This window comes from Cynocephalus volans, chromosome 7 (assembly GCF_027409185.1).
Source record: "Cynocephalus volans isolate mCynVol1 chromosome 7, mCynVol1.pri, whole genome shotgun sequence".
NCBI classification, from domain to species: domain Eukaryota; kingdom Metazoa; phylum Chordata; class Mammalia; order Dermoptera; family Cynocephalidae; genus Cynocephalus; species Cynocephalus volans.
In genome coordinates this window covers 133264653-133280087 of record NC_084466.1, presented here as the reverse complement: position 1 = coordinate 133280087, position 15435 = coordinate 133264653, and the positions used below count along the sequence as shown (strand labels likewise).

At 39.6% G+C, this 15435-nt stretch overlaps 1 protein-coding gene across 11 annotated transcripts in view; it reads right to left on the bottom strand.

Moving 5' to 3' along the window:
* Nucleotides 1-13058, bottom strand: part of GBF1 (golgi brefeldin A resistant guanine nucleotide exchange factor 1) — a 126339-nt gene extending 113281 nt beyond the window's left edge. For all 11 annotated transcript variants that reach the window (XM_063103536.1, XM_063103539.1, XM_063103547.1 and 8 more), the window contains exons 1-3: nt 12800-13058; nt 3003-3108; nt 1942-2008 (exon numbers count right to left, since the gene is read on the bottom strand). In XM_063103536.1, the coding sequence (XP_062959606.1) occupies nt 1942-2008; nt 3003-3098 (163 nt within the window). In that variant the 5' untranslated portion in view covers nt 3099-3108; nt 12800-13058. The remainder of the gene's footprint in view (nt 1-1941; nt 2009-3002; nt 3109-12799) is intronic.
* Nucleotides 13059-15435: the final 2377 nt, after the last annotated feature.

The window sequence follows — 15435 nt, the reverse complement described above, 5'->3', positions numbered from 1 at the left end:
TGGCTTTTTAACACATTCTGGTTTTATTAGGTCCAAGAAGCAGATAATCTGGCTGGATTCCTTACCCAAGGATATAGGAAATTAGGCAGCAGACAACTTTGACAGCTCTTAAATGGTCTAGAGACCCCAAGTCCTGGACTACATCACTCACCACAGGTAATGGTGTCTGAGCTGGTATCTTAGGACATGTCAGGATGGACAAAACAGGCATGGGATCTGGGCTGGCCGGTAGACAGGAAACGTGGCTCTGTCAGGATAGCAGCACCACCTCAGCTCCTCAAGGTTTGCAGAGTGCCCAAAGGGCCTACAAGGCTTCTCCACACTGATCTTAGCCATTTTAGGGTGTTCCCAACCACTTATAACAATGATCCTTCACTGTGTATAAAATGATTACCAAGTGTTTCTAATTATATTAACTTGTTTAATCCTCAATATTTCTTAGGAAGACAGTACTCTGAATTCTAGCCCACCAAAAAAATTGTAAATCTCTACTCATTATATTTTCTTTCTAATTGGGATATGTAAGCTTTATGTGTAAAATAAAAACATAAAAAAATGTGTGCAAATAGCCAACTTTCTAAAGTAGCCAACTTACAGTTACAGGCCATAAAATAATAACATGCCACGTAGTAGCAGCATCAACCTAGCAATCACGTCCTCTATACTTGATCCTTCTTGGCTAACATTTCCAAAGCTTTTTCAATTGAGTGAAATTGCTCCTTTAAAGAAAACATGTAGGGAACTCTTAGATAACTTCAGCCCATGTTTAGGAAAGTAAAAAGAAATTTTTCTCCAGATTTTCTCCCACGTTTCTCATGAAAGGAGAAATTTTTTTTATTATTTAATTTGTAGAAGCCTAAACACTATTCAATTACAGTCTGACGTGTATCAGTAGCTAAAAGCGTTCCAGGGTTAAACAATGCAAGAACCCTTCACAGTCAACAGAGGAACACAGCTCTGAGGCTTTCTCTTTCAGTCTACATCTACCCCCTTGAAAAACTCATCGTAGGGCCAGCCCATGGCTCACTCGGGAGAGTGCGGTGCTGATAACACCAAGGCCATGGGTTCAGATCCTATACAGGGATGGCCGAATCCAATAGCATGGTGCCAATACTGAGCATGGTGCCAACAACAACAAGCCAAGGGTTAAGATCCCCTTACCGGTCATCTTTTAAAAAAAAACCTCATCGGTATTAACATTTTCCTCCTTCCTTGCCATGTATATATACACACGATATAAGGCACTTCATGTGTACATTCTCCTCTAATTGTATGTATGAAGCAATACAGAACAGGGGAAAGAACACTAAACCAAGCATCGGAGACCTGATTTCTAGTTTTGACTCTACCTCTTAGGATCAGTATGACCTCAGCTAAACCATTTTTAAACCTCTCTGGGCTTCAACTTCTTTCATAAAAAGGGAACAATATCCACCATGCCCCCTTCACAGGGTTGTGTAAAAGTTCAATAAAAAGTGTGAAAGTAGCTTTGAAAATTCTACACATGAATATTATATAAGGTTATTATGATTAGGAAAATAGGGGGAAAACAAAGGGACAAAAGATTCCTGGAACACTTGAAGAATTAAACCTCATGAAGACTAAAAGCAATGCAATAAACCAGGGGTTGGCAAACTACACTCATGGGCCAAATCTGGCTTGCAGATTTGTTTTTTTAAAGAATATATATATATATATATATATGTACATATTTTTAAAATAGAACATATATATTGCTCATTCATTTATGTATTATCTATGGCTGCTTTTGAGCTACAAAGGCAGAGTTGAGTAGTTGCATAGTGGCACATGGCCCACAAAGCCTAAAATATTTACTTATATGGTCCTTCACAGAAAAAGTTTGTCCATTCCTGCAATTAAAAAAATACATTTTTTTTTTTTAGCAAGGATAAGTAATCCTACCTAGGTATGGAGACTTACCTGTTATATTGTTTAAAACCTCCTTTAGATGACCAAAACTATGCAGCAGAGGATCCCGTTCTTCATCCTGTAGAATACATAGGTTTAAAAAAAAAGTGATTATTGGGCTAATAGAGGAAAACTAAAATAAAGGATAGATCAAGGCTCTTTCTCTGAATCCAACCAGAAAAGTAAGTTTTCCTCTGAGCAAAAGAAAGTTAGTCATGGTTCATATTTTTCTGTTCCTTAATCTCTTATTTCACAGAGATATTTTGGGTTTACCTACAATAGTGAATCCTGAAGTGCTAATCACCATAGCACTCAAGTTACCATAAATTGCCACATCCTTTATATGTGTATTATTGTCTCCTCTCCTTCTTAATACTCACTATGTGATCATACATATTCATTTCAAGGACATTCCTAACTCCATCCTCTCTTCTAAACCAATCCATTTTTATAAACGAACATGAGAAATTTCCAAACACACTCACCAAATATGTTTATATACACTCACCACATTTGAAATTTCTAAACTTATTTTTATGATTGTACCAAAAATTGCTGTATACAACCTTACAAAAATTATCCTTGAATATACATATGCAACAAAGAAAGCCAACTTTATAACAGGTAAGTTTCTTACTCATCTGATTGGCAAAATATGGCCTGCTCTATATATGGAAGTTTCCTGAACCCCCAAAGAGTACCATCACCAAGCCATACTCTATGAATCAATAATTAAACTAATTTAAATGAATTTGATAGCTAATTATAGCCCCAGGTAATTAGAAGATAATAAATCTTTGTGACACTTTTAGTCATACTAAAGAGCTCCCAAGTACTAGTGTAAGTTGTTTACAGAATACCTAGAAGAATGGTGCCATTTTTGGGGTCCCAGAGAAAGAATATGCATGTAAATTTGATGCTAGTTTAATAAAACAGAAAGGTCTTTGATACCAAGAACAAGTCTGAATTCCTACTATTCTCATTATTACTGGGAACTCAATTACTGTTTTAACCATGTACAAGATCCCCTACAACAATTCAGTGACCAGGCTATCTGCCCATTCCTCACTTACCAATGGTGTATGGGTGCTCCATCTGGCATTTCGTTTTATGGCACCCACCACAATGTTAATCTCCCCTTGAATGATGTAAATATTCTTATCCACCATCCTGGCAAACCTACCAAAACAATTAGGAGAAAAGTCTGGTTAATATTTGGTTTCCCAGTTATCCAGAATATACAAGGAACTCAAACAACTTTACAAGAAAAAAACAAGCAACCCAATTAAAAAATGGGCAAAAGAGCTAAGTAGGCATTTCTCTAAGGAAGATATACAAAAGGCCAGCAGACATATGAAAAAATGCTCAACATCACTCAGCATCTGGGAAATGCAAATCAAAACTACACTGAGATACCATCTCACCCCAGTGAGGATGGTTAAAATCCAAAAGACTCTGAACGATAAATGCTGGCGAGGTTGCGGAGAAAAAGGAACTCTCATACATTGTTGGTGGGACTGCAAAATGGTGCAGCCTCTATGGAAAATGGTATGGAGGTTCCTCAAACAATTGCAGTAGATCTACCATATGACCCAGCTGTCCCACTGCTGGGAATATACCCAGAGGAATGGAAATCATCAAGTCGAAGGTATACCTGTTCCCCAATGTTCATCGCAGCACTCTTTACAATAGCCAAGAGTTGGAACCAGCCCAAATGTCCATCATTGGATGAGTGGATACAGAAAATGTGGTATATCTACACAATGGAATACTACTCAGCTATAAAAACGAATGAAATACTGCCATTTGCAACAACATGGATGGACCTTGAGAAAATTATATTAAGTGAAACAAGTCAGGCACAGAAAGAGAAATACCACATGTTCTCACTTATTGGTGGGAGCTAAAAATAAATAAATAAACTCAAACACACACAAAAAAAAAACCGGGGGGGGGGAGAAGACATAACAACTACAATTCCTTGAAGTTGATACGACAAGCAAACAGAAAGGACATTATTGGGGGGGAGGGGGGAGTGGGAGGAGGGAGGGAGGTTTCGGTAATGGGCCACAATAATCAACCACATTGTATATTGACAAAATAAAATTTAAAATATATATATATATTTGGTTACCCAGAGCATATCCATGCTTAAATCAGTAACTTATGAGGTTAGAATTGTCATTTAACTTTTTTTTTTTTTTTTTTAAAGATGACCGATAAGAGGATCTTAACCCTTGACTTGGTGTTGTCAGCACTATGCTCACCCAGTGAGCAAGCCAGCCATCCCTATATGGGATCTGAACCCATGGCCTTGGTGTTATCAGCACCGCACTCTCCTGAGTGAGCCACAGGCCGGCCCATCATTTAACTTTTCAGTACCAAGATTTTCCACCTGTAATACTAAGATGAGATGAATTCCATCTTATGTTGCAAATCCAACTGCCTGGCTCTCCTAAAGGTCTCTGGAAGTTCAGGGCAGTTTAAGATACAACTCAAAAAGCATCAATCCAGAAAATTTTCCAAAGATACCTCAACAATCTCTACCAAGCATTTCATATTCTTCAAAGTCAATTATTTCCAAAGTCCTATGATGCCTTTAAGTATCTATAATGGTAGTTTGTTAAAAACAGTATTTCAAATCTTCCCTTTGTTCTTTTTTAAAATCTACTCAATAAAGTAAAAACAAAGGTTGAAATTAAAAGAAAAGAATGAAAGTTGTTAGAATAGCCTTGGCTTGGAATCACAGCTACAATGTGAACTTAAAGACTGCATCCATTCTGCCAAGTCAGCTCCAGAAAATTGGACAGTGGCAGTGATATCTTTCAAAAGTTCTGAAAACTCACGTTCACTTACTGATAGCAGAAAATCTCTAATAAGTGGACTAAGGTCTGGCAGGTTATCTCACTTGGAAGAGCATGGAACTGATAACACCAGGGTCAATGGTTTGGATCCCCATACTAGCCAGCCACCAAAAAGAAAGACTGTAAGCTGTAAGTAGACACTTTTTAATGCTGAGTGTATATGAATCTCTGAAGTGAAGCTGAAATTTTTTTATTACTTTAAGTGATCCCAACTGACATACCACAGGATTTTCTTTGCTGCCTAGAACAGCACTTAGAAAGGACATTTAATTCTCTTCCCAGGTGAAAATATTTAAAAAATAGAATTCCTTATTGGCATACAGAAAATCCTAGGAGCATATAGAACCAACCTTACCACTTTCTACTTAGTATTTAGAAACGCTCCTCAGAAAGACAAAATTGTGAAAAGCAAAAAAGGGAAAAATGAGCAGGGGGTGTACATTTAAGACAAACAGCTCTAGGAAAGTAAAAACAATAAGGCTATCACGGTAAAGGAAGAAAGAATTCCAGAAATATTTACTTATTAAGCACCTTCTATGCATAAAGCACCTGTCAGAGTACTAAGGATACAAAGCAAATAATATATGAAAAGAGTTCAGACATACTGTGGAGTGAAAAAAATTGTGGTATATGAATATATGTAACCATTTATGTAAAAACCAAGCAACCAACCCACCTTACACAAAATACTAGATTTTTGTTTTTAAAAATATGCTGTGTTTAACATACAGTAAAATACAGAGTAATATAACAGCCAGTATACAGATTAACAGTACAACTGAGGCCTCTGTGTTTCCTCCCTAATTATATCCTCCTCTCTTTCACCCATTAGTCCCACTATTCCAAATTTTTAATTTTTTTATTTTTTGGCAGCTGACCCGTACTGGGATATTGTAAATATTATGAAACCTTTATGTTGCTTTATACTTTTACTTCATTGATATGTACCTTTAAACAATATGAAATATTATTCTGTATGTTTTTATACTCATATAACTGATAATTATATGTATTCTGCAATTTGCCTTTTTCTCTTGGAAATATTATGTTTATGAATCATTCATATTGATAAGAATAGTTAATATATTTTGTACAGGTACATATATAGATATGTAAATACAGAAAAGAAGGTCTGGGCAGGTATATCCAAACTCATAATCAGTTATCTCTAGAGAAGGTGCTGTGAAATCAGGGTGTAATCAGAGGATACTTTCGTCTTATTTGTAATGCTTTAATTTTTTTACAAGGAGAATGTATTACTGTACTATCAATATAATTAAACATTAATAAAGATAAAAAAGATAAGATATAATTTCTGCCCTTGAAGCATTTATATGGTTTAGTGGGGTCTAAAAGAAAACTGAGACATAGACAGAGATATGGAGAAAAAATGCACCCTAGAAGTACTCAATCTGCATATTTTGAATAAGGGGGGGGCATAAAGCAAAAACCATGGTAAATGAAAAAAGAACTGGTAAAAATTTTGTCCATGCCCACAACACCTCCCCCAATCCACAAGGGAATCCAACACAAGACAACACTTATATTAATGACAGTTTAAACAAACAACCAAGTTACTCTCAGAAGACTTTCTGCTTTCCAAATGCTCTATGAGCACAACAGAGTTCCTTCTGAGAAAGTTCAATGATGAGAAAATAAAACAACATTCTCGTCTGAGGAGGAGGAAAACCAAGAAATAGAAGAAAGATGAACAAATTCAAAAACAATTTTAAAAAACATCAGAAAAGATAAAATCTCTCCTAGTATCTATTCTTCCTTAAATTATGTAGGCAAGATAAATATGTTCTAGGTCTCTGGAAGAATTTGTAAGAAACTGCTAACAGAAGTTTCTTTCAGAGAAAGGAACTGGGTGACTGGGGAACTGGGTGACTGGGAACAGTGGTGAAAGGAAGACATTTTTCTCTGTATATTCTATTGTATCTTTTGAATTTTGTGTCACAAACATATATTACTGATAACCTATTTTTAAATTTTAATTAACTGATTTTTAAAAAATGAATAAACTCTTTGGAAAAGTGGTTGTATTATTCCATGTGCAAATGATTAAGAGCAGTAATCAAAGCTAATTAACAAACATTTACTTCACTCAATCAGACATTACTTAGCACATGCTAAGCAAACTAGGCAGAGTCATAGAGATGTCCTCACCCACCCACTCACTCTCCATTTTGAAAGTAATTTATAATCCATTGAATTAGATAAAAACAAATATATGCACATAAATGGATATATATCTCCAATACATGATAGTACACAGTATTACAGTAGTGAAGCTGAGAAAATTGTTTCTGGTGAAGGGCCCTAGAAAGACAACTGACAGACAGGATTCAAAAGTCAAAAATATAAGGAGGGAATGGCAAAGAGACGGCTTTAATGGAAAATTTAGTATCATCTAGGAGATCATGCTTATTCTAGATGGGCTGGAACATTATTCCTTGTGGAATAATGGGAGGTAAAGCTAGAAAAGCAAGTGGGGGGCATATCATGGAGGACCTTCAATATAGAGTTATTACTTAGTATATATTCAGTATATATTTTATGAATACTCATCATTGTAAAAAATATTTGGGGGCCTAGAAAAGGACACTATAAAGAATAAGAATATAAATAAGAATGATTCATTTCTCCTTCAAAGAACTAGGAGATACAGCTAGATAAGAAAAATAAGTACCAGTGCCATACAGTAGTGCTACGCATCTATAATTTATTGTATGGTGTCAAATGGATAGAAGAGATGAGCTCAAATGTTCTCATCACAAAGAAATGATAAATTTTTGAGATGCTAACTACCCTGATTTGGCCACCGCACACTGTAGTATACATGTATTGAAATATCACTACATAACCCCAAAATATGTACAATCAATACTTCTCAATTAAAAATAAATTCTTTTCTATAAATAAATACATTTTAAAAACTAGGAGAATAAGAAAAAACATACCCAATTGAAAACAACATAGCAACAACAACAACAAAAATAGAAATAAAAAATTTTTTAAAAGAAAAAAGCAAAACAATAACTACATTACAAAGCAAACAAAAGCACCAATGGGACTAAATGATTTCTAATAGGATCTACATGTTACTTGGTAGGCTTCCTGGAGGAAATAAATTTTGAACTGAGATCTCAACTGAAAGTAATCAACCCAACATTTGATCAAAATCCATTCTCTGTATACATAAATACACGTATATATACATACGAGGGGTCTTCGAAAAGTTCATGGAAAGATTTGTATTATCTTTTTTTGGGGGGGGGGAGGCGGTTGGTATTGGAATCCGAACCCTTGACCTTGGTGTTATCAGCACCATACTCTCCCAAGTGAGCTAACTGGCCAGCCACTGTATTATGTCTTAATTCCATTTTAAATCTGACAATACTAAGAGTTGATAAAAATGTGGACCAAGTGGCTAATAAATATCTAAATGCCTGACACACAGAAAGAAAAATGATCAATAAATACTGAATGAATAAAAGAATTAACTGACATCAAGAATGACTCTTTAATACTGGTGCAGCTCACAGCCTCCTCTTATGAGAACAATGACTTCACAGAAGACAATGACTAAGCCAGGTAGGCAAACCTTCTTTCTGTATCCCACATTTGTTTCTCTACCAGAAGTTATAAACCTTCCATACAGGCCACCCTACAGACAAAACAAATCTACATTTACCCACCAGCCAAATCATAAGGCTTCCATTTTCACATCTATCTTCCTGATATCTCCTCAAGTTCTGTTTCTATATTCACATTTCTTCTGTAAAACACATAATTCTTTATGTAATTGTCAATTCTTCATATATGTGTGTCTTATTTTCTTTGGTTCTAAATAGCTGTTATTAGTACACCATTGTTTAAGTTATTGTTTTCTTAATGGTTTTAATTTTAATTTTAATTTTTTTTTCTAAAAGATGACCGGTAAGGGGATCTTAACCCTTGACTTGGTGTTGTCAGCACCACGCTCACCCAGTGAGCTAACCGGCCATCCCTATATGGGATCCAAACCCGTGGCCTTGGTGTTATCAGCATCGCACTCTCCCGAGTGAGCCACGGGCTGGCCCTTTTCTTGACTGTTTTTAAAAGTCCATATCCAATTAGTAAATAGATTCTCCAAAGGCAAAGACTCAGTTTTCTTTTTCATAATGCCTCGGTGTCTAGTAAAGAACTATGCAAACCAAGAAAACTCTGATGGGCTTTCTGAGAAGGTAGACGGTACCAGAGAGTTGAATGACCCCACATGGGCCTTTCTACGGTTTATATTCACTCAATCCCTTGAAGAGCCCAAAGAAGCACTAAAGATGCAGAGCTCATAACGTTCCCAGAGCTGGCCAAAGAACACACCATAGTTCTGTGCTTTATTGAGTATGACCAAGAATTACTGAACCAGTAAACAAATTAGTGGGCTCAAGAAATTTACTCAAAGGTGGAGATAAGAGAAAGTCAATCCAGGAAAAAAGCTGGTGTCCAGACAGGACACAATTGGAAAATCATCCCAAACCCGATATTCAGGTGACCAGTGTACCTCAACTCTGCCACACCATCCACTCCCTCTGTGGAGATTCTGAGACTTCACAAGAACTATATGCAAGGTAAGCCACTGATAAGTCCAAAGATGTCCCTTCTGCCGGCTGGAGATGAAAAGTGAAACAACGCTTCTCTCTTTCATTCATCTTTTCTTTTCTTTCTTTTCTTTTTTTTGTCTTTTTGTGACTGGTAAGGGGATCGCAACCCTTGGCTTGGTGTCGCCCAAACCGCGCTCAGCCAGTGAGCGCACTGGCCAATCCTATATGGGATCCGAACCCACCCCACGGCGGGAGCGCTGCTGCGCTCCCAAGCGCTGCACTCTCCCGAGTGCGCCACGGGGCTGGCCCTTTCACTCATCTTTTAACCACTCAGGGCACCCAAGGTATAAGGGTTACAGTTGGCAGAGTAAAGCAAAGAAAAAAAGTCAGTCTGTGTGATTATGCATAGAGAACTGCTGTGATTAAGTCTCATAATGCCTGCCAATATTATATATCAGGGGCTCATCATTGAGTGGCACTGGGCAGAAACCAGCCCACAGACATATTTTATTTGGCCTGCAAAAAGGTTTAAAAAAATTAACTAGTTGCCAACAATTAAAAAACACAGTGATCTGGATTTCTAGCTTCTCCTGAACAATAGAAGATTGGTCATTCTGTGCCCATTCTCAAACAGTAGCAATCACTAAAAAAGTAGTAGCTGCCTCCTTTAAACAAGGGCATGGGTTCTCCAGTATACCATATTCCCCAATATGTCCTAATATATTCCCACCTGATTCACTTCACTAATTTACATTACCTACCTAATACTTAGGCATATGAGCTTGTAACCCTTGCTTTATATGGCAAATCATTTCTTTGCCATCATACGTCCATGATCATTTATACTACTATTCCTTCTTTTTTTATTGTCAAATACTATTGATTCTATGATCACTTCCACTACTACTGGGGCTCCAAATCAGCACACTGCTCTATTATATTTTCATTTAATTAAACAACTGCAGCTGAACATACTGAAATATAGAAAAAAAGGAAAAATAAAAGCTGAACAGCAGCCTATTACATTTACACAGCTCTTCCAGTCCCACATTACCCCAACAAGAGAGTCATTCTAATCAGTCACACTGAACCACAGGGATAGAGTGTGATCAATCAATTAAAGTGGTGTACAAAGGCTAAGATGATCTTTCCAGTGAGTACTCTATAAATAGAGTCTCCTCAAAAGCAAGAGTTTTGTCTTCTTCCTTTCTAGCTGCCCACAGTAGCCAGTCTAAATACCCTATCAATGAAGTTATTATTTAAAAGTGGCAGTCATCCTGACTTCTGGAACATAGGAAAGTGAAATAGTAATTAATGAACCTCTGAGAACTGTGAGCTGTAACTGGGATTCGTGTCAAGCTACCAAAGAGATGTGTCTATAACCTGAGTTCCCACTGTGCCAACAAGCATCACTGTCAAGATTAGAACATACAATCTGTCTACAGCCACCATTAAAAAGAAGCTCAAGTACAAGTCTTGAAGGAAGGACAAATTTCCTGATTTGTGGGTGGGGGTGGGAATTATTCCTACCTAGAAAATTATTTCTATCTAGAAATATTCCTATCTAGAAAATGACTTTTTAAGGAAAGAAAAAAGGTTTTTAAGTTTGATGCCTGTATAGTCACCCTCAGTCCCAATTGAAAAGATGCTGGATTGGTCACACTATCTATGCAGAGACCTGATTGCCTATTATGCAAGGCATATCAACTCAACAGGGCAATGACCCAGATGAGCGAGGCAGGCTCACCAAATCTGAGTACTTCCTGGGCTGACTACTTAATTTATTTGCCACTTTCATCTCCTTTTTTGGAAATTCTGCAACTTAGATCAGCAAGTTAAAATACAAATAGTCACCTATACCATTTCCATCTCACTTATTTTAAATCAATACATGTAAAGCATAAACGCTATCCCTCCTCCTCCCAACATACACACACAGAGAATTTCAGCAGGGAAAAGGGCATTAAGTAGGAGAAACTGAGTCAGACACTCTAAGATCCTAGACAGTCTTCCCTTCTAATACTGAGGTTTCGATCCTCCTTGTTACTACCTCAGCATGCAAAAGTGCAGTGTTCCTGACTACCAGGGCCAGAGCTAGGCCACAACTCTTGATTACATATTAAAACTCATACCAGGTACAGATAACATTTATTGAGTGCCCACTTACATACCAAAAGGCATTAGGTTGATTCTGCTTTTAACCTTACTATACGCTTTAACTAGGCCACTACACATACATGCTGCTACTTTTAAGAAGTACATAACCTGAGCAATCCCAAAGCAGACCTTTCCATTTATATCCTCCACAGAGCCGAGAGGAGTGCCTTGTAAAACTGAATTAAAGGCATACAAGTTTCTATATTGTGCATTAAAAAACACTATCCACACTATTCCTCATTTCCCAAAGCACTCTTTACTCTTGGTGGACTTTTACAGCTCTACAACACAGCAGTTTATCAAAGGTTATCACTGTGCCATAAACTTTGGGATTTGAGGGTTATGTTCCATCATTTATTGCTGCACTGACCCTACCACAGTTGGCTAAACATCTCTCGTGGCTTTTTACCCACTAAAAATAATAGGGCACAGTACCAAACTTTGCCAGTATTCAAATCCCTCTCTGCTCTTGGTCAAATATGTCATCCTAGAGTGGCTTCCTTGTTATTAAACTTAAGCTACTTAGGCCAAGTGAAGACCTGGGAAAGTGGGGGGAAGGCGGGGAGGTACAGAGAATGCCAACTAAAAACATACGCCAGAAGAGAATACCTGTAAAAGATTGTATAAAGAAAGAAACAGGCCCAGCAGATAAGTCCAGTGTTTACATACAGACACAGACTGGCAGTTGAGCTGCCCTGGAAGAGGAAGGTCTTATAGCTGCTGGCTTCAACACTTCCACACGTCTTCTGACTACATGTGTCTAGCTTGAATTAGTTCATCATCCAGTATTAATGAAGCAGTTCAGTTGTATTAATAAAGGAGTCACACAGAAGCGGGCGCTGTACAGAACCTGGAGAGACTCTCACATCCAAGTTCTGAAAACCAACCCTTAAAACTAGATACAAACTACTCCTTAGGCTTGCTTTCAGCTTTTGAATACTGGGCTCTTTAGGATACAGCTCCGGAAAAGAGGAGCTGAAGGTTAGATTAAACCAGAGAAAACAGGAAGAAGGATTCGGACACCCGCAAGAGATCAAGACGTCAGCGCTGAAATCGCCCCTCCGGCGGCAGAGGCCTGACCTTTGCCCCCTACACGCCTTCCAGTTCCTTCCCACAACAATCTTTCCTTCGTTTTATTCCTGATTGCTGCGTCCTTAACCCACCCCAGCTCGCCCAATTTAAGGGACTCCTCCCCTTTATTCTCTATCGCGATGTCAGGGCGGCCTTCACGACACTGGAACTCTAGGAAGGGACTTCGCTGACCTGTCAGCGGATCCAAAATGGCGGGGCCTAGTCCCAAGACCGGCAGCCGCGGCTCATGTCCAGCCCGGGCCCCGGAGGCGTCTCCGAACGGCCCTCCCCGCTCTGGTGGCAGATGGGAGAAGGGAAGGAGCTCGTTTCTTGGAAGTTGAGGCTGAAGTCAGGGTGGGACAGCACAGTCGGCGGGGATGAGTCGGCCGGGACGGGCGGTGGAACCGGCTACCTTCCCTGTCAGCTCACTGACGTGGTAACTAGCCTCAGTCTAGCCCGCTGCCTAGTAACTGCGCGAGCCCTGCCGCGCACAGCCAATCATAGCTTTGCACTGTGAAAAGTGGCATTCCAGTTCTCCAATCGAGGAAGGAAATTGGCTTCGGGAGGCGGATAGTGCCTGAAGAGGCGAGGTTACAAGGAAAAGAAGAGTAGGCAGGGAACAACCAACGGATACGAGGGCTCTCTGAGTGACAGTTGGAAAAGCCAATAAAAAATGAGAAATTATGCTGGGCGATGGTTAGGGCGGAGTTAGGTAGAGTTCGGTTGCAGTGCGCGGCTTGGCAGTGGCTGCTAGGCATTATGGGGAGGAAGGCTGTGATTTGCTGGAAAGGGGACCGGGTCCGTTTTGAGAGCTTGAGCGGGCGCCCCTACTGCCCTGGCCACATCCACTCAAAGTTACCTGGGCCAATACCATGCCCCTTGAAAATTAACTTCATTTCGAGGCAGCTCTGGGCTCCCACCATCCTAAAACCAGTCCGGTGATCTATTTCACACGCTCCTCCTCCAGCCTTTCTGTCTGCCTGCCCCGTTTTGGGTTCTTATAGGCGTGTCTGTGCCATTCCGATTCCGTTTCTGAGTCTTCTACCCTATTCCTACCATCCAGAAATAGAGAAATGGGCGGTAGCAAAAACCTTGAATATCTAATTCAAGTCTCCTCATTTTACAGAGCCGGGATCTGAGTCCTAGAGTGGAAAGTTGGCCCTATGTTCACAAAGCTAGTTAATGGCAGAGCAGAACGACAAACCCAGGTGTCCTTAACCCTAGTCCAGCTCTTTTTCACTGCCCCTTCCAACCTCTTATGCCTTACTCAATCAGACTGTGACTTCCAGCTCTACCTCTAAATACAAAGCCTCGAGCATGCCTTACCTATCAGGAAAAAGCTAATCACACAGGTTAGTCCACATCACCAGTGACAGGAAACTGAAGTGTTACCTTTTTCCTTAGAAATACTGAGACCTGAGGGCTGGATGCCCACGCATTTTCACTCTCCTGCCCTCAGCTTCCTCCTCCCCTTGCAAGGGATGACAGAGATTGCTAAGATATTTACAATTAGCAGGGCAAGTGTGTGGAAAAAGGACAGGAGGATGGGTTTTCTCCGTGCAGACTGAATGGTGGAATTTCCAGTCTGTCTTCTGGAATAGAGCTCAGGAGTTCTTGTAGACCTGGAGAACTGGTGGGAGGCAGTGAAAAAAGATACCACTCCACATTTCCTCCCATTTATGGATGACCCAAATCCAGGGAAGCGCCATACCTAACCCCAATAGGAATGTGGTCTCAAAACCAGGCATCCAAAGACCTTTCGTGTGCTATGATCCTCTAATTTAAAGAACCCAGCAGATCTGAAGAACCCTTCAATAGCCCCCTGCACCTGCACAATGGGCTACTGGTCTCTGCGTCCAGCTGAGGAGCTTGTCTCTTTCACCCAAAGGGAGTCAATAGAAGAGGATCTACCACCATAGCATCTCTTTCCACAGTACCTGTGAGTCATTTTCCTCTTCATCTGTAAACTGGGAGTTGGTCTCCTGCGCCTGTTTCAGATTAAGAGGTCCTGAAGTCAGTTGGAAAATCCTCTAAGTAGGTCAATACTCCCTAATATCACATCTCCATTTCCACATACCTCTGGAAATTCATCATCCTAAAAGCATGTGATTGTTTGTTAGAGATGGTGAGAAGGGAGATGACAATTCCCTAGCCCTTCCTAACCACTAACTGTCATCTTACCAGGTAGAACACCTTCCTCTTAGATTTGAGTATGACATATTTATTGAGTTTCTACATTATACCGTGGGATAGAAAGATGAAAAAGACATGATCCTTCCCTCCTAAATGTGAGTCTTATAGGGGACAACACAGCACAAGGAAGGTCATGGGAACAAAAGTTTAGACATCTGGCTGTCCTGAGAGTTCAAGAAAAGATTCCCAGAGAAAATGAGGCCTGAGTGGAGCTTAGGAGGATGAGAAGAAGTTGGCAAGATAAAGATTGGTTACTGACACAGGAAAGGCCAGAGGTGTGCAGAAAACCACTAGGAGATTGGAAACGAAGACAAGGTCAGGTCCTGAAGGTCTTGTATGCTGGGCTAGGGAGTTTGATCTTTATCCTAAGATCAATCACAAGCCATTGAAAGGTTTTAAGCTGAGACATGACTTGGCAGATTTGCCTTAGGGGCATATTGTGTGACTGAACTTAGGAGTTTCAGGGCCACCCAAGCAACCCAGCCTAACTCCACATGTTCCTTCGACATCTGTCCTGTCCCTTGCAAATTCCTAACCAGCAAGCACAAAGACCACACCTTGCCCACAGGACTGAACCTTGTAACACCAGCTCTGTTGAAGCTGGGAGAGCACAGCCTGAGCAAGCCAAGGTTTAG